This window comes from Seriola lalandi, unplaced genomic scaffold, assembly GCF_002814215.2.
Source record: "Seriola lalandi dorsalis isolate HSWRI2012SDOR001 ecotype SW California unplaced genomic scaffold, Sedor1 jcf7180002054303, whole genome shotgun sequence".
Classification (NCBI taxonomy): domain Eukaryota; kingdom Metazoa; phylum Chordata; class Actinopteri; order Carangiformes; family Carangidae; genus Seriola; species Seriola lalandi.
The window spans coordinates 474496-493107 of NW_019524856.1; the positions used below are offsets into that span (position 1 = coordinate 474496).

The following is an 18612-nucleotide window of genomic DNA, read 5'->3' on the forward strand; positions in this document are numbered from 1 at the left end:
GAGACTGCAGACAACTTTCTAGGTAAGGAGGAAACTGAACTTTAAGTCACAGGTCGGAAATGAAATGTCAGAGAAGCTGTGTGTCAGTGTGGTTAAAGAAAAGGATCTAATACTTAACATTTACATTCAAAATACAAAACAATTTAATATACAACTGTTTAAAACAATGTAGAATGTAAAAACAACAGTAAGCACAACATCTGTAAACCTGACGGTGGACAGTTTGGTTTGGTGCGTGAATATACAGAACAGTAGTAGTAGTAGTTTTTTCCCCATCGAAACACATGCATAACCAAGCACAGTTATACACTGTTAAAAGTTTCTGAAAGTGGAAAAGAGCTAAAACATTTTATTCTCATCAAAATTATACATTTTAATTTACAGGCCCTTCCAGCATTAACTTAAAAAAATAAAATCCCTGCAACAAGAATACGAGTCCCCGCTGATGAGAAGTTTAGTCTGAACTGAAGGATCTGACTGTTCCTGTCAAGGTTTGGTCTGAAATCACAGTGTGATACAGGAGCTGGTCCCATGCTGTAAAGAAGGGTGTCACTAATGCTGTAAATGAAGAAAGATCTTTAAAAAAGTGTTCTGAATATATGGCCATACATTCAGTACAAGTGACTAAAAAGAAACGAGTGAGCCGGTGTCACCGTGAGTCCATTTTACAGTCACTCAGGAGGGAAATTTAAAGAAATATTTACTTCCGTCTCGTTCAGGGATCGAGTGTCGAGGGAGCTCAGAGGGGAAATCTGCTGGTTGGGGGTTTTTTTTTTTCTCTATTAAAACAAGTGCGAGTTCCACTTGAGAGGTCGAGCGCTCGGTCAGTGCTTGTTGTTCGTCTCCTCCTGGCCCGAGCTGGAGATGCCGTTCTGCGGTTGGGTGGAGCCCGAGCCCAGGCCGTACAATCTCCCACAATACTTTGCATCGTCAATGTTGTCTTCAAAGAAAAGCTGAACAAGAAAAAAAGTTTAACTTAGACGACGTGTCTGATCTTTTGCACCGTGCTTTGAACTTTTAAATAAAGGAACCATGAAATGAACAGGCTTGTTTGAGATGAATCAGTCCTGCACAGAATCAACCACGACACAACTCACGAGGTTCAGGCGGCCGCAGTTTTTTGTTTAGAGTCAGGCATTTGCGACATCCTGACTACAAGACCTCTGTGCACCATGGGAAACACGTCTTTCCCCTTGTCTAAAAGCTCACCTGCCACATGTGTGACCAGCATTATTAGCTTTAACAGGAACTTTTCTAAGTGCTTGTAAATATCTCATTTAGTTTCATTAGTCTTAATTCGAACTATGACAGTTTATTCTGTTAAACAAATGTTTGTGGTTGATGATTTTTTATGAGCTGAGAGCAGATGAATAAATTCTTCTAATCTACTTATTTCTAGTTTGTGTCTATAACTGAGGATAATCTGACGAGTACGTTGAGTACATTTTGAATGTATTTAATTTAATATTTTACATTAAATGTCTTTATAAAAACATGCAGATTAAACATTAAATGCTGTTAAGCTTATCCTGATTTCCTGTATAAAGGTTGTGATGACTTGTTAAGGCTGGACTTTTTAGCAGTGTGTACTAGTCACCACGGTTTTCCTCAAAGTTTAATTGTCTATTGATGTTGGACTTTTTCAACAGATTTTCACCAAAAAAAAAAAAAAAAAGCTGATAATTTTCTTAAATGACAAATCAGTCCATTTTTGACCTGATTTTATTTTCCAAAGCATTGAAATAAAGTAATGTTCTCTGAGGACACTGATCAGCACAGTAAAAGTAAACCAGGTCCTCTGGTGGTGTGGACAATACAGACTATGCTTGACGAAATATAAAAGTTAAAGGAAACTGGGTTGAAATTCTGATGATGTTGCAGATCTACAGTGGAAATTATAAAACACCAGACTAGTGGATAATTGTGCTCTCACCTCTTTCATCCTGAAGAAAGCCATACCGGTGAGCAGAGAGTCTGATCCAGCCTGATGCTGCCGCCCGATCCTCTTCAGCTCCAGCTGGTCCGCCACTTCCTGTAGCCCCCCCTGCGCAGAAACACAGCAGTCAGACATCTCAAGACTATCATACAACTTCTCATACAGTGGAGTCTCAAACTGCTGAGTGGACACAACGTTACTCTGCCCATCTGTATTCAGGATACGGTACCTTTAGGTTCTTGCAGCTCTTCATCAGATACTTGACGTCGTAGATCGCTGGGAAGAACAAGTTGAGGATCTGGAAGAAGTCGTGTTCCTCCTCAGGGAGCCGTGCGTCCGTCAAGAGTTTCACCAGGTAACCAAAGTCGTAGCCGCTGGAAAACACAGACCAGAGCAGGAGGAGTCAGGTCACGACTGCTGGACTACACTGAAGTTACTGGATTTAAACTAATAAACAATCACCATGGCTCAAAGTTGAGCATTCCTGTTATTTCTTAAGATAACATTGAAGAGTGGAGAGGGGGTATATTTGTTTGTCTTGAGGTGTCCAAGTTTATCACAACCTGCACCATGGTAGTGACCACTGTTTCCATTCCTCCTCAGTTCTACTCGCTTTACATGGTAGAACTGATTTTTTGGCTTCAGTAACAGGCTTCAAAATGTCCCCTGGATCAGTAATGTGAGTCTGAGAAACCTTTTTGATTTTAAAATTTTATTTTGTTCACACAAGTGGAGGGCTGCAAGTGCCAAAAGTTATTCTAATTGTTAGTATTCTAAATGCAAGCCGAAATATAATGGTGTTTTTAATTTACTTGCTGAAAAGGGAAGAACAAAAGAGTCATTTTATTTGTGCACAATGTAAAGACTGAAAACACTGTAGGATGCAGAGATGTCTGAACTGGTGGTAACAATGTAAAAGCTGAATCAGGACAAACAACAGACCTGTGAAACGAGAGCCACTTGACGTTTTCACAAAGCACCAGACCGGACGTCATGAGCAGCTCAGCGAAGTAGAGCGTGTCGATTCCTTCTTCTTCATGCTTTTTAAACTGGAGGCCGGAGTTCTGGAGCAGGTCTATGGAGTCCTGTGAGTACATGTCTTCTCTGTGAGGAAGAGAGAGAAAAAAAAGATTCAGGTAGTGTTATCATCAAGCTCATCCATCAGCTGATACAGCTTTTACGTGAAGATGATCACAACTTCAGCAAATAAAGACTTAACAGTGTACAACAAAAACACATTATCGTACATTATTGGCTTTCGTATAAAGATACCGGTGATTCAAGAATCGAAAATTTTATAATTTCAATATTAACTCCACTAACTTTTTCAGCACCAGCAACTTTCAGTACAACTTTCATCAACTTCTGCCTGGTATGAGATGAAAAAAAGACTTCCTGAATTTCAGAGAGTGCTGGAAGAAGGAGAAAGGGGAGAGCAACAAGTCGCCTACGTGAGGTTGAATTTGAAGTTGAACTGCCACGTCGTTGTGCCGGGGGGATAGTCTCCGTCCTCGTTCATGAACGTGAGCCCGAGCTGGATGATCTTCAGGAGGTCGACGTTACACCTCAGCAGCTGGTACTGGTAGTCCACTGTGCTGCGGAACTCGCCAATTGGTCGGACGACGACTCCAGGGAATTCTGTGTCCTGGTGAACAACAGAAAAAATAAATAAATACAATGAAAAATACCTATAATTTTAACTATGTTCTTTCCACTAATCTTGAAGTTATCATTCATTTAAACACCACCAACATCCATGAAGGTTTCTCACCATGGCAATGTAATTGTAGCTTTGAATAATCTGCCGGATCTTTCTCATTTCCTCCTCCACATTGCTCGCCCAGACTTCACAGATTATCTGACTGGAATCTGTAAGTGCGGCTGGCATGTTGGCAGGTCAGGGAGAGCTGAAACTCCAACAATCCTGCAGTGCTCGTGAAGGGGGACGAAGCCGAGGCGGTGTGTGATGAAGAACAGAACTCTGGGAGAGAATGAAAAGTAAGCAGGTAATGAACACACTGAAACCTCAGGTTAACTTTAGCATCAGAACAATGATATGAATGATGGTCGAGGAGGACTGCTGGTGTCACCAATAACAAAAAGGTACTGCAGGAAAGTAACTCTGATAAAACGTGAAAAATCTAACAAGAATAATCAAATATAAAACATCATCGTAATAAGAAAAAATACAAAGCATTATGACAGCAATGGGACATGATTGCCACTGACAGAGATGTAAATTAAAGAGTGAACTAGCGAGAAGAAGCAAACGGTTTATTAAGAAAAGCTTCCTGCAGTTACTGCTGTGAAAAAATTATTGTGGTGGGTAGGCTGCAACTTTCAATTATTTTATTCCTCATAATACTTCTTATTACTTCATCAATGAATCATATGGCATTTCAATTTCCTTCTACAGCCAGACGGAAGGTACTTCTGTTTCTGTGAACCATTTTCATCACGCCTTTTGATATCAAGTTAGTATATCAGAGATGCACCACCTTGGTACAATTAGTGCACTCCAACACAACAAACTTGCAATAAAATCTACCTTCCTGAACGTAATAATGTTAGGTTTATGCTGAAACTGTGTTAGAGAAGTTGCCGATTCAACTTCATGGTAATTCTGGAGGCTGTAGTCTGTACTACTATTGCATCTGTGAGGTCTTTTTTAATATTTAGCATCCTCTACTGTCTTATATACACTCTTATTTACAATCTGCATAGACTGCAGAGACAAAAACATTTAGATACAGCTCCTGTAGAATAAGTATGAGGGATAATTTCCTCTTAATTAACTCTGTGTTACCATGACATCAAGTTGGACTAACCCTCCATAGCTGGTGGCTGTTTATACTATTGAAGCTAGCTAACACAACTTAAACCGAACACAAAGTGACACCACATTTGAAGAGCGTTCTTCTTAATTTACGCTTTTCAGGAAGACTTGACAATCTTTAACAACTTGGGCGGTTCTAGTAAGTACGTAATTTGAAATATTGTTAATAGCAGCTAACGGTGTTGCAGCGAGCGGCTAAAGCACTAGCCGGAGGCTTTAGCATGGACGGCTAACGTTTCCAGGCTAATCCTCGCGTTATCGAGCAAGCTAACATCACGGGAGCGAACATTAAAGAAAACGGCGCTGCTCTTTCACTTATCAGTATCTCACAACGGCTACACACACCGCGGACATGACAGAGAGTCGCTGTGGAAACGATAAAAGTATTAAAATAAATTCGTTTACCAGAGAATTTCCTCGACGTAACCTGCCAAGCTAGTTGATAGCGCCGCTGTGGCTTCTTCTTCGCTTTCTCCTACTGCCTATTCTTCTTCTTTGTGTTTATTGGCGGCTACTCAGTTGCTACTCAGACGTTGAACGCGCACACCTCCACCTAGTGTACCGGAGGGAGTAACGACGTGAAATAAGCCTTTATAACGTTGCCTCAACCGGTACATTTGAATTTGTTTAATTGCTAAATGATCAAACAGTGAATCAGAATCAGGTCACTTTATTGATCCCCAGGGGGATATTAGTTTAAATTACAGTTGCTCCCTCAAGAATGGAAATATAACAGCAAATAGAGTAGGAATAGGAATAGGAAGTCATATTATAAAGATAAAATATAAAATATGTCCTTACACTATGATATATAAATACAAATTAGAAATATGTAAGGATATGTGCCACTACTATTGAAATGTCAGTAGATTAAGATTTTGCTGATAATAGTGAATAGTTAGTGAATATGGCTTCCCAGCAGATTTTGGATCCTGGCTTCAGAGAGATTTGCTTCCACTCAACCCCAGGAGGTCAGCCACTGATACTGGGAAATAAGTTTTGGCTCACAGTTGGTGTTCCAGTTAATCCCAAAGTTGTTGGATAAAGTTGAAGTCAGGGCTCTGTGCATGTGCAGACCAGTCAAGTTCATCCACACCAAAACCATTTCTCTACAGGCCTGGATTTGTGCAGATTGTTGAAACAAATCTGGAAGCACACTGTTATCTAAAGTGTGTATGTTGTAACATTAAGATCACATTCCTTACATTGGAACAAATGGGCCCAAGCCATGAAAAACAGCCTCAGAACAAAAGAACACAAACTACATGTCCCCACCCCAACCAAAAAGAAAAAAGAGTGACAGACTGTGCCTATAAGAAAGCACATTTATTTGAAAATCATCTCATATACCTGATACACAGTACAGTATATTGCTCTGATAAAGATCACCTCACATGCCCACAACACACAGCTGTTAGCAGGTCAATAGCAGAGATCAGAATCCAACTCTTCATGGCAGATAGAAGCCACTTCATTGGATAAATAATCACCTGAAATTCTGAGATTATGTTAAACTTTTGAACAGATTTTAAATAGCTGAGATTTACAATCTGTATTTATAATAGTGGACATTGGACATTTACAAGAGAAACAAAGAGAAACAGAGCTGTGAGTGTTGTCAGTTACTTCAGGGATTGAGAAGGATGAGGAGTGAATGAAGCAGGATCGTCACTTCTTAAATACTGCATCACTGGCAATCTAGTGCTTTTTGATTACTTGATTTAAATGAGATGCAATGGAGGATTTCTACTGAGGTATCAGCAAGCAACGACACTTGAGCCCCAACTGATCCAGGACCAACCAGCAACATGTTGGATGTCAAGGTTTAAGAAAGATATGCATAGAAAAACCAAAACTAGTCTCTGTGCAGCAAAGGGGAAAATACTTTATCATTATATCTCACTATTTATTTTGAGACTGAGACACTTTACAACCTGTGTTTCCATCATTTTTTAAGATAAGTGTTCTTTGAGGCAGAATTTAGAGTTTTAAGATAATAACACGAGTGCAGCCAGAAAAAGTTGACATGTTAGAATAAAACAAAGAACAATAAGCTGCTCCTTGTTTATCACAAATCCACTTTGTTCCTATTAGACCGGAGCTGGCAGATCCAGACCTTCCTCAACACTGTACTCCAATGAGTCCATCTGATGTGCTTTACAAATAAACCAGCAATGCACAAAAAAAGTTAATACTGTTTGACAATAACACACTTTTTCCTCCCAGGCGTGAAATTGATTTTGTCCTGAGCTGAAAAACCAGACAGAGTAAAAGCTGACACAGGCGATTTCTGGAAAAGTTTCAAAGACGTGTCAGTTATCAGCTGTGACCGAGTCGCAGCGTGATGGTGGCGGCGACGGAGGGCAGAGGCGACATCAGCTGATCACTGCTCAGTGGACTCGGCTCTCCTCTGGATGTGGGAGATCTCCAGTATCGGCATGAGCAGCTGGAAAGCATCCTGGATGTAAGAAGCACTGTTGGACGCCTGTGAGGAAGATTCACAACACGTCAACATGAAGCACACAGTGTAGAAAATATTCTGCAATGTCCATCTGTGACCCTGCACATGTGGAAAACATCCTCTATAACATGTTATCTATGTGTTTCAAGGAGAAACTGACCCTTTGTGGAGGCAAGAAAACAGACAGATAAAACTGCAACAATGGGTAATTGCACTGTTAGTGTGTGTGTGTGTGTGTGTGTGTGTGTGTGTGTGTGTTGTTGTAGTAACATGACACTAACCTCTAAAAAGACGCCTGTTATCAGCGGGTTGAGGACGTCTCCCTTCTCGTTCGACTGTAACACAGACGGTTAGATGTAATTACACTCAGCTCTCCACAGATGATCAAACAACTGTGACGTGTGAAAACTGAGGGAAACAGTTTGGAAAATGAAAATGCTGAAGGTGAAAAGAGCAGCATGTATTAAGAGCTCTGCTACAGTAAGTGACTGACATTTAAACAGACCGGAAAAATGTGGATGGAAAACAAACAGAAGGATGAAGCCGAGTTAAAGAGGATAAAACACGTTCCTATTAACCCTCAATCAAACTAATTCACATGATGAAAATGTCATTCGTCACTTGTTATTTTGTGTAATACTTCAAAATTATATGATGATGATGATGATGATGATGGAACTGGATGAACATCCCTTGCTAAGTCAGTTAGTCTTACAGTAAACACATTTATTATCTGTTCTACTGTCACATTAAAACAAAGACCACACTTACCCCCGCAGTCGTTAAGCAGGAGGTGAACTTCTTGGAGAGCAGTGACATTTCTTTACACAAGACAACAGTTAACCTGAGGACACATACACATGAAACCGTGAGACAGTTTTCACCATAAACGTCCTGCAGCGACTGAACATCTGCGTCGTCTTACTGTGAAAGGACGCCGGCCTCCGTCCTGCCGTTGGAGAAGAGGATCATCTCAGCCAGTTTGTGGAAAAGCTCGATGGATCGAGCCGTCAGCTCCGCCAGACTCCTGATGGCTGCGGCGTGGACCTCCTGACAAGAGTGAACACACATGTAAACACACACACGCACGCACACACACACACACACACACACACACACAGCTGAGTGGACCAGGAAACACACACAGAGGAAACAACATGAACTGAAACATAAAAAGTCAAAGACATCCAGCAGTGTGAAAATGAATGCACCCTGCTCTCAAACAATAGAAACATTTAGCAGTGACCCTTTTGATAATCAATCGTTTTTGTCTTTATCAATTAAAAAAACACCATGTTTCTCTGCTTCCACCTTCTCAAAAGTGACGATTTGCTGCTTTTCTCTTAAATTATCTTAATTATCTTTGGAGTTTTTTTTGAGTGCTGGTAGAATAAAACAGGTGATTTGAACATGTTGCCTCTGGAGAATTATTATTAATATTTAATAAGATTAAACAGTCAATTGAAAAAGAGCCATTGCAGGTTGATGGGTAAACTGATTAGCCAAAGCAGGACTGGAGCTGTAACTGTGTCTGTCGCTTCTACAGTTTTATAATGTCTCAGTTACTTCAAAAGTTCCTTTGTGCCCCATTAATGTGACTGATTAAAATGTCTAACGATGACTAAATTACACTTCCTTTCTCCCACACGGATTTAGCTCTTGATCAAGTCTTGTAATAAAGATGTGAGTTAATACTGACGGACCTCCACAGAGAGCGTTTTCTTCTCCACCTCCTCGCTCTCCTCCTCTTCCTTCCCTGGCTGCGTCATGTCACTGATCTGGCTGTTGACGCTCTTACAGGCCTGTTGGAGGTTAGAGAGCGCACAGTAAGAACATTACAACCGAGTCACTGACACGTCTCACACCTCAACAACAAAGGAACAGGAATCTGATCAGAAACATAGAAACGTGTCACTGGTACTTTGCTGAGTTTGTCGGCGGTGGTGGAGACGTTGAGACCCTCCAAGGCCTTCGTTAGCTCCCGCTCGAACTCGTTGCCGTCTCCGTCTGGAATCAGAAATGTGGAAATCAGTCGTTTCAGATGATGGTGGTGCTGAACTGCTCTGGCAGTGCAGTGACACAGAGACATTACCTTTCCTCTCATCGACCTCCTCATCATCAAACTCCACCAGGGAGAAAGAGTCCTTGATGTCCTCCAGCTCTTCTCTGAGCTGAACCAGCTCGTCTCCTGACAGGGTGGTCAGCACCGACTTCACCTACAGAAACACACAAAGAACCACAGCCACATTACAGGCTTTTACCAGATTCCATAGAGCTGTGAAACATAAATACATCTCAGTTTATCTATCCATCCACTGTACGCATCATATTATGTAATAAGAGATTTTATCGTACCTTAGACTCGCTCTCCCTGGACAAAATCTCCAGAGCCTCGAGGTGTGACAGACCCTGAAATTCATCAAACAGCATCCCATAGTGAGCGACCACCTTCTTCTCGGAGTCTGACGACTCTGTCTCTGCCGTCTGCAGCTCCTCCCGCTCCTTCGCCTCCCTCAGCACCTGAGAGACAGAGTTGTGAGGAAGCGGCAGATGAAGGGGACACAACTCCAAGCAGTGAAACCAGCGAAACATGAACTGAGATGAATTTAGTCTAATGTTCAGTCTCATTCCTCGTCTGCTTACCTGAGACAGAGTGGAGTTCCTGATCATCAGTCCTTTGGTCTTCTTAAAGCCGGGATCACCTTCTGCTATCACATCCATCGTCTTCTTCCCGATGAACTCCAGAGCGTCCAGACCGCCTGTTATCACCGTCTTCCCCTGTGAGGAGGTTTAGTTACAGTGATAAGCAACACTTAAAGATCCTATATTGTATAAAGGTCTCTGTCCATGTGTAGTGTGATTATAGATCAGCTCTAGCTTCTATATTAATACTGTGAAAGTATCAAAGCCTCAGTCCACAGAGAAATGCACACAGCCTGTATTCAGAAACTGAGCCTTAAAACCAGCCGTCAGGACTTCCTGTAACTTTGTGATGTCACAACAAAACAGTCATGCCCCCAAGAGAGGCTCAGAGCCTCCCCTCTTCTGATTGGCTCTTCTAGCCACTGAAATCAGCTTCTCTCCTCCTCACCACAGTTTACTGGGTTGCTCAAAAGGTGAGCTGAAAATCATTTGTGAATAATCGTGAATGAATTAAAACCCTATCACAAAAGAGAACATTCAAGCACAGGTTCTTAAACATCTGCTTACTGTGCTCTGGACGACGCTGGTGAGCGATGACAACATTCCCATTGCACCTCCAACCGCCATGGATCCATCTGCCGCTGCTTTGTCCGTCTCACTGCCGGCTTCACCTGCAGCAGAGGAAACAATCAACATATATTCTGATATAAAAGGTTTACAAAAGAAAATAAAAACAGAAAATATGTAATGTTCCTCATAGTCACCAAGAAGGAGCCGCTGGCCCTAACAGTGTTTTTGCCATTTGATGTCTTACCCTGCTGTTTCTCTTCTTCCTCCACCTGCGCTGACAGTTCGGTCGGGCTGGGGATTCCCAGAGACGTCTCAGCCTTCTCGATCACCTGAGTGAGTCCTTGTCCTGCACAGACGTGAGACAAGCAGCACGTTAGAAGTTTAAAACAGCATCAGACAGAAAAAAAACTGTGCGGTGAAACACATACATAACGTAGGAGAGAGTTTTGTTTAGGGGGTATGTTTAAAATATTTCTTGGACTATCTTTGATTGCTTCTGTTCAGATGCATGGCGGGATCATATGTTGAACTATTAAAGCTTTAACTTAAGACTCATCATGTGATTGAATGAGGACTGGGTGCTGACATTTTTCTGTGGACAGCTCTCTGATTAGATGCTTTAAAAACCCACCGTACACACTGTATATAAAGGATTGAGTTAGGTGTTTTATACTCACCCACAGTGGCCACAGTAGCTGTGGCTGTGGACAAGATAGATTTTCCCCAGCTGCCCCAGTATCCCCAACCACCCTGAGCCACAGTGGACTCACTGGAGGCCTGATGAGATGAGAGGATGAAGACAGAAGGCAGAGAGAGAGAGAGAGAGAGAGAGAGAGAGAGAGAGAGAGAGAAAGAAACAGAGATTATGGGAGAAGAAGAGAATTATAAAAAAATAAATCAATTTATTTGTACACAAACAGAAGTGACCTTTGGTTTGATGATGTAGAAGTTATGACACAAGACAAGGCTTATCTCTCAACAACTGCAGCTTGTTGGAAACAGGACAGTTGATTTAATTTTTCCCAGATCAGCAAATGTAGATGTGTCGTAGTGCTAATTCACAAAGTAAAGTTTCCTTTTACTTATTGTTTGTAGTTATTTTCTGGTATAAACGCTGATTATTCCATCACTACCTTGGGCGGCTGCTCCTCTGCTCTCGGCCTCTCCTCAGCTTCGGCTGCAGGTGCGACCTCCGGCCTCCTCCTGGCCTTCCTTGTCGGGGCCACGTCGGTCGCATTGTCAGGTGAGGAGCTGTCGGGCATCTCAGCAGGAGAGGCATCCTGAACCTCTGGACCCTCCGCTGCTGTAGCTTCGCTGTCTGACATCGTTATGTCTTTAGCACATGCCTTCAAACAGAATAAAAGAACGAAGAAATAGTTATTACTAATCAAATAAATATCCAACTTAAGGAAAAATCCAATCATTCTTTCATGGTTTGATTCAAATACATTCCAGGATATAATAAAATACTGAAATCTACTGTCTTGTTGAACCCCACTCAAACAGTGATGTCATACATTTCCCAGTATGCATTTCAACAACACTCAGGGAACAGCAGTCAACTATACAGCTGTTTATTATCTGTGCATCTGGGGAGTGTTGGTTTTAAATCCTAAAGCAAACACCACACGTATATAAAGGGAAATCCAGGGTTTTAAATCATGTAAAATAAACCTGATATTTAGACCCGTGGCTCACATATCCCATTAGTATTCAGTAGTAAATTAATGTTGTTGTGTTATGGCATTATTACTCGTTTGTTCAAGTCACAGTGACACATGCAGGCTTCACTGTGGGCTGGTAGTAGTTGTGCTGAGCTAATGACTCGTTCATGTACTAAACAGTAGAAGTGTCAGTTTATTTCTAGCAACATTTCCCGCTTTAATAAACACCAAAGCACAATTATTAAGATGAATCAACACATACTTATTCACCTAAACTACAAACTTACCCTGTCTCTGGCTCAGGTGTCAAGTCTTGATGCTAGCAGTTAACCGTAACCCCAGCCTGCTAACAGTTTCCCTCCCAAAAAACACCAACGAGAAACGTTTATCTTCTTTATTTCGCTTTGCAGTTCAGTTCTTACACGTTAAACTCCTTTTAGTTTCCCAGAAAACAGTTAAATAGTTCGTGTTTTCTCCCTCTTTTTGTCCAACAGGATTAGCCACGTCACATTTTGTTTTCACTCGCCAGTTTCGACATTTAGCGACGCTAAGAACACAGCTTCCGTTTTGGCACCTTCAAAATAAAATATTTCTTAGACTACGATAAAGATAGAATTAATTTTTTTTAAAGTAACGGAGAATCTGCACTAGGTTAAAGATGAAAGGTGCTCTTTAGATTTGGTTTTAAACAATAAAACGCTTCTGAAAAGTTTTGTGAACATTTTTAATAGATATAATTGCCCTTTTCGATGTGGGACAGGTTTTATGATTTATTTTGATAGCAAATCCTCCTTCCGACAGGTCAATCACTAACGCACGTTAGGTAGCTTGACAAAATAAACTAATCACGTCAAGTATCGGAAATAAGATTAATAAATTTTCCAGAACTGTCAAAATAAAATCATATATTTATTTATACTGGTATATACTGTAAAAATGACGATTAAAATAACTGATAAATACTTAACCACAATTAAAATGTACATATGCTATATTTAACAAAAATACGATGCAGCTTTTTACATACCTGTTCTTCATTAACCAGTTTGAGCTTGCAGTCAGGGCATTTTGTCTTTTGAATCTTATTAATAAAGCAAAACTAAATCTTGCAAATAAATAAGTAAAATGATTGAAGAAAAATATTGAATGAAAATAAATAAAATACTATTTTTATTATCACTATTAAGATACTTTAAATAAACCCTGATTACTCAGTGTGTTATACTTTCCCACCACCATCTGAAATCATGAACGCACCTTTTGATGAATTGCCACCAGGCCACGCCCACTCACTTGCACCTGTCCTGAACTAGGAAGTGAACGCACCGCTCGCAGGCACCGTGTTTGTTTTGTTCAAACTATAAAATATCAGTAAAAACCTGAAGTATCTTTGAACATACATGAAGGAACAAGAAGGTTTTCATTTGCTGTTTTTGTCTCTGTCGGAGCAGCAGGTGAGTTCAGGCTCAGGTGCTGGTTCAGAGTCTGTTTTTGGGTTTTGTGTTTGATGATACAACAGTGTTATCGCAGAAACGTGTTGTGTTTAACGTGTTTTAAACTATACTAATTATTTAAAGGAACAATTTCTCCCGTAGATAATCTTGAAGAGATTAGTATTTATGTGACACTATACTGAGTTAATGAGATAATGGTATTTTTTTTCTCCTGTAGTATCACTGTGAGGCCAAGCCTGAAGACAACACAGGCGTTAAAAGCCCATGTAATCTATAAAATGTGAAACTACTTTGTGTAATCAGAGAATGTGATGAGGGAGACAGAAATAGGCCAAAACCTCGAGATTTATTGTGTCATTTTTGACATTTGTAGATTTTATCATTTAATATTTCATCTTTCATTAACCAAAATCATGATTATTTGGTATTTTAAAGCTGTAAATAACTGAATAATTCCACAAGAAAATAGGTTGTGTGTAGACTGTGTTGCTGCATGAGCCTCAACCATTCACGCTTCCTGTTTTGCAGGTTTTTCTCGTCTAAATGTGAGCTGGAGCTGCGTCCGCCCTCGACATGTTTTCACATCAGAAACCCCACCTGTCACACCTGCTCCTCACAGTCCTGCTGCTCCACGGTTGGACAACAGAAGCAGCTCAGAACAGGTCAGAGGTGGAGGCTCCTCCCAGCGACCCCTCCATCGTGGCGAGGGAGGGATCCAACACTCTGATCGAGTGTAACGTGACCGGAGGCCACGATGATGTAAAGTGGTACAACTCTAAAGGACAACTGCTGGGTGAGCGAGCAGGTAGGAGGAGTGCTGGGAGGAAGTTCACAGTTACAACACAATGCACAGCTGTTTTCTATGAATAAAGTCAATGTACATGCTCACAAGTAAAGTAGTCCTACACTGGGTTTTCATTATCTTTATTATCAAGACAATCATATCGAATATCACAATGTTTCCCGCCAAATATAATTTATTTTATTTGTCATAATATCATAATGCTTAGTGTACACTGCACTTCGCCATGTGATGAATAAAACTTTGAACTGCTGTGTAGTGGCAGCATCGCTTGGACCTGAAACATGAAATACAAAAATATGATTATATTATTAACTGTGCAAAGTTTGGATATTTCCCAAGCCTCATATCAGATGCCATGCCTTCCCTCTAATGTGTATTTCTTTCTGAACACAGACTCAAAAATAAACACAGATATAAATAAACATCAATTTGGTGAATTTCAAGCAAGAATACATCTAAGTATCAAGGTTAAAACTTTAGTAAACCATCATAAAAAGTTCTTTACAATAGCATTTAATGAACTATATTTCAACATGAATTAGGTCCAAAAATCCACTTTATTTAAATTTTGTTGAAACTTTCCATCTGGAAATAATAATAATAATAATAATAATAATAATACTCATACATCTTTACTCTCTTTGAAAAGTCTTGGACTTTTTCATAGTGTCAAATAAACTAAACTAAACTGAACCAAAATCATGTTTACTGGGGATATCACGTTATAAAAACCTTTATAAAACCTGGAAATCTGAGAATAATTCCACTAAAAAATAGACTAATACAGTGGAAACACAGTGAGAGAATATTTTTGTCACATGATACATGATTAATTTAATTTAGCACTGATTACTTGTCATATTTTGACATGAACATTAAATTTAAACCATGTGTTGACGTTCAGTTCTGTTTTCAGGCGTCAAATTGCACGGGTTAAATATTTGTCACGTCCAGCCCGTGTTGTAGTTAAATGCTTCTTCAGTCTGTCAGTAAACTCTTATATCACAATGCAGCACCAGTTTGTGTTTGTTGAATCTAATCCAATGTATAAAATCACTCGTGTGAGAATTGAAATGCAATAAAGCAAAATTGAACTTTAATTAATGTTAACTGGGTTCGTTGGCCTGTGTAAATGTTTTGGATGCTTCATTAAACTGGCTGTTAATGAGAACTCCTCTTCCTCGTTTCCTAATGCTCAGCTCACTCCTCTAAAAGTTTTTGGTTAAACTTTGTTGTCATGTCTTTTGACCTCAGGTGGAAAGTGGGAGATTCAGGAGAACGGCGTCCTGAACATCAGCGGCGTCTCCTTTGAGGACCGTGGTCGCTACACCTGCGTCGCCTCCAATGGGACCAAAAACTACACCGTCACGGTGCGTGTCGCCTACACCGACAGCGGCCTGGGGTTGTACTATGTCATCGTCTGCCTGGTGGCCTTCGCCATCACCATGATCCTGAACGTGGCGCGGCTCTGCATGGTCAGCAGCCACCTGAAGAAGACGGAGCGGGCCATCAACGAGTTCTTCCGCACCGAGGGCGCGGAGAAGCTGCAGAAGGCCTTCGAGGTCGCCAAGCGCATTCCCATCATCACGTCGGCCAAGACGCTGGAGCTCGCCAAGGTCACGCAGTTCAAGACCATGGAGTTCGCCCGGCACATGGAGGAGCTGGCACGCAGCGTTCCTCTGCCGCCGCTCATCCTGAACTGCCGCACGGCCGCGGAGGAGACCGTGGAGACGCCGTCTGACCCCGCAGAGCCAGCCAGGAAGGTGATGTCCGGTAACCGACACGCTATAGGCCCGCCCTCCTCTGACAGAGACGGAGAGGAGGAGGAGGAGGAGGAGGAGGTGTGCCGGGCGCTGCTGTCAAGTGAAAGCCGAGGGGAGGGTGGCGGCGGTGTGGACGTCAAAGTGTCAGTCCACACTGTGTCTGAGGAGGCGGAGGGTTCGCTCAGACCAGGCTCACGCACAAGTGCGTCCTACGAGAGCAACATGTAGCCTGTGTCCGCCTGAAGTGTCGGGTGTCCACCTGCAAATTAGAGATGAAGAAATCAGGAGAAAATACTGAGTGTGGTTATCGTTTAGATTCTGCTTATCGATGTTGAACCTGTTGAATATTGTCATAAGAAAAGCAACGAAGCCAAAACATGTTGAATTAAAAACCCAGATTTATTTAAGGCGACAAATTTACACTTCCAAAAAAAGGTTCCATATTTTCTTCTTCTTCTGTGTTTTATTTGAAGTGTTGATCCATCAGAAGATGTAAAAACCATCTCAGTGTAGTTTTACATCTCCTCTCTCAGGCTTCTCTCTGGAGCTCTAGTAACAACAGGTTGGTGAGCCAATCAGAAGAGAGGAGGCTCTGAGCCTCTCTTCTGATTGGCTGACTGTTTTCTGAGTGATCCAATAAAAATACAGCAGATTTCAGGTAAAAACACTCAGAGAAACCAAATCCTGCAAGGTTTGGATGGTGGGTCCAGGTGGGCGGGGCTTGGTGACTGCTTTGTCCTGACGGCTGGTTTTAAGGCTGTGTGCATTTCTCTGTGGACTGAGCTGAAATGTCTTTATATAATATGGGACCTTTTTAACAAAGAATGACAAGTAAATAAAAATTAGATTTTGCTGTGTACCCGTTGGATTCCAGCTGCTTTCCACTTTGCTTTCATTTGATCTTAGACATCATGACTTCATGTTTGAAAATCAAACTGCTGCTGAATCACGTTCTTCCTCCTCCCTGCTTAAAATCATTTTCATGCAGTGAGTCCTTTGTCAGGTTTACACTTCCTTTAACACTGTATACACACACACACACACACACACACACACACACACACACACTTGATCAGTGATTCAGAAAAGTGCATTTGTTTCTCTCTGATTTCAGATAAACTCTAATGTCGCCTGTAAAGTTTTAGCACTGCATCAAGCAAGGCTCTCAATTCTATTTCCTCTTGTCGTAAATATAGATTTTTTATTATTTCTCCCTCAAACTCACATTCTTAATATTAGTCTGCACACGCACACACACACACACACACGCACACACACACACACACACACACACACACACACAGTTAGAGTAGCAGCAGATATCAGAGCTCATCCTTCCTCCTCCAGAAGATGCCACTTCACTTTTGTTCAGTGTGACAGTCGCTCAAAAGCTTCCATGATCAAAGTGTCGTAATGAAATCTCCTCATTTCACTGTCAGTTGTCTTCATGTCGCTGCTTCCTGTCAATCACCAGACAGAGACATGGAGACAGTCTCTTTAAGCCTCCATTGGAATCTGTTTATTCGGGTCTTTGTTTGTCAGGACAGCAGATAATTGCAGGTTTTTTGAACCATCTTCCTTTATCTATTTTCTCAGGCGCATAAGCTAAAAGAAAACAAACTATCAGAAATACAAAAAAAAAAAAAAAGGGGCTGGATGGAAAATGTCTGTAATTTTGTATTGTAGTTTGTATATTCATATTTTGATTTAATATTATCATATTTTGGTGTGTGCATGTCAGGAAAAGTCAGAGACAAACTTCTATGTTTCTTCACAAATTGTAAAGACACATTTAGATTAATTAGGAATCTGTCATTTATTGTTTTGTGTAGAGGATTATATCAATTCTATAAAGATGAATACATATGTTCGTTTCATGGGTAAAGTGTCTGTTTGTTACATTCAAATATAAAACAGAAAATAAAAGATATTTAACATATATATTTTAAGCTCTAAAGTAAAAGAGAAAAAGTCACATGAAACTTGATAAACATCAGTTTTTTTTTCAAACCTAAAAACAAAGTGAACAAACGGCTTCAGTCGGCTTCGAAGACGTTCTCGTGTGAGTTGTGTCAACTGTGAATCAGTTCTGAAACTATTGAACAAAATGTGTTTTGTAAGTATGTGTATGTTGCTTTACGTGCTGTTGCCGTGTGAAATGGTTTCACGTTTAAAAAGTTGTTTAAATATTTAAATATCAGGCTGAAGAGATGATCCTCAGAGACGGAGAGAAACTGTTTAAAAAAAAATGACAATAAATAAATACATGAACTTGTAAATGTTCGTCTGATCCTCATTTCTGACCCGTGAGGTAACGTTGCTGTCGAGCCACCGGGTGGAGCTGTTGGGTTAAACATCAGCTCTGCAGCAGGGGTGCGTTCACCACCTAAAAACACTCCTGAAGGGTTGTTCTGCACATTAACAGCTGTTGATATTACTGAAGGAACGGACAGATTTACTGTCGAGAGCTGAAGTGTCAC

General features: G+C 40.9%; 3 protein-coding genes across 4 annotated transcripts; 1 reads left to right on the top strand and 2 right to left on the bottom strand.

The window, feature by feature from the left end:
• Positions 1–119: 119 nt before the first annotated feature.
• cnot8 (CCR4-NOT transcription complex, subunit 8) lies at positions 120–5257 on the bottom strand. Its single transcript, XM_023406327.2, has 7 exons — positions 5178–5257; positions 3708–3917; positions 3388–3581; positions 2879–3040; positions 2166–2310; positions 1934–2044; positions 120–953 (listed from the first exon to the last, which is right to left on the bottom strand). The coding sequence occupies exons 2-7, from the start codon at positions 3822–3824 to the stop codon at positions 825–827; spliced, it is 858 nt and encodes a 285-aa protein (XP_023262095.1). The 5' UTR covers positions 3825–3917; positions 5178–5257; the 3' UTR covers positions 120–824.
• An 822-nt stretch (positions 5258–6079) lies between these two features.
• On the bottom strand, positions 6080–12647 carry fam114a2 (family with sequence similarity 114 member A2). Its single transcript, XM_023406331.2, has 14 exons — positions 12398–12647; positions 11580–11792; positions 11124–11223; positions 10691–10792; positions 10444–10547; positions 9877–10011; positions 9589–9753; positions 9326–9449; positions 9155–9240; positions 8937–9035; positions 8159–8283; positions 8005–8077; positions 7515–7568; positions 6080–7257 (listed from the first exon to the last, which is right to left on the bottom strand). The coding sequence occupies exons 2-14, from the start codon at positions 11769–11771 to the stop codon at positions 7156–7158; spliced, it is 1461 nt and encodes a 486-aa protein (XP_023262099.1). The 5' UTR covers positions 11772–11792; positions 12398–12647; the 3' UTR covers positions 6080–7155.
• Positions 12648–13417: 770 nt separating this feature from the next.
• LOC111655076 (microfibrillar-associated protein 3-like) lies at positions 13418–18411 on the top strand. 2 transcript variants are annotated; one of them, XM_023406324.2, is made up of 3 exons: positions 13418–13564; positions 14093–14369; positions 15624–18411. In XM_023406324.2, exons 2-3 carry the CDS (start codon positions 14138–14140, stop codon positions 16358–16360), a joined length of 969 nt encoding a protein of 322 aa, XP_023262092.1. In that variant the 5' UTR covers positions 13418–13564; positions 14093–14137; the 3' UTR covers positions 16361–18411. The 2 variants fall into 2 exon arrangements, with proteins under 2 accessions (XP_023262092.1, XP_023262093.1); XM_023406325.2 differs by having other exon boundaries at positions 14093–14357.
• The last annotated feature ends 201 nt before the right edge of the window (positions 18412–18612 follow it).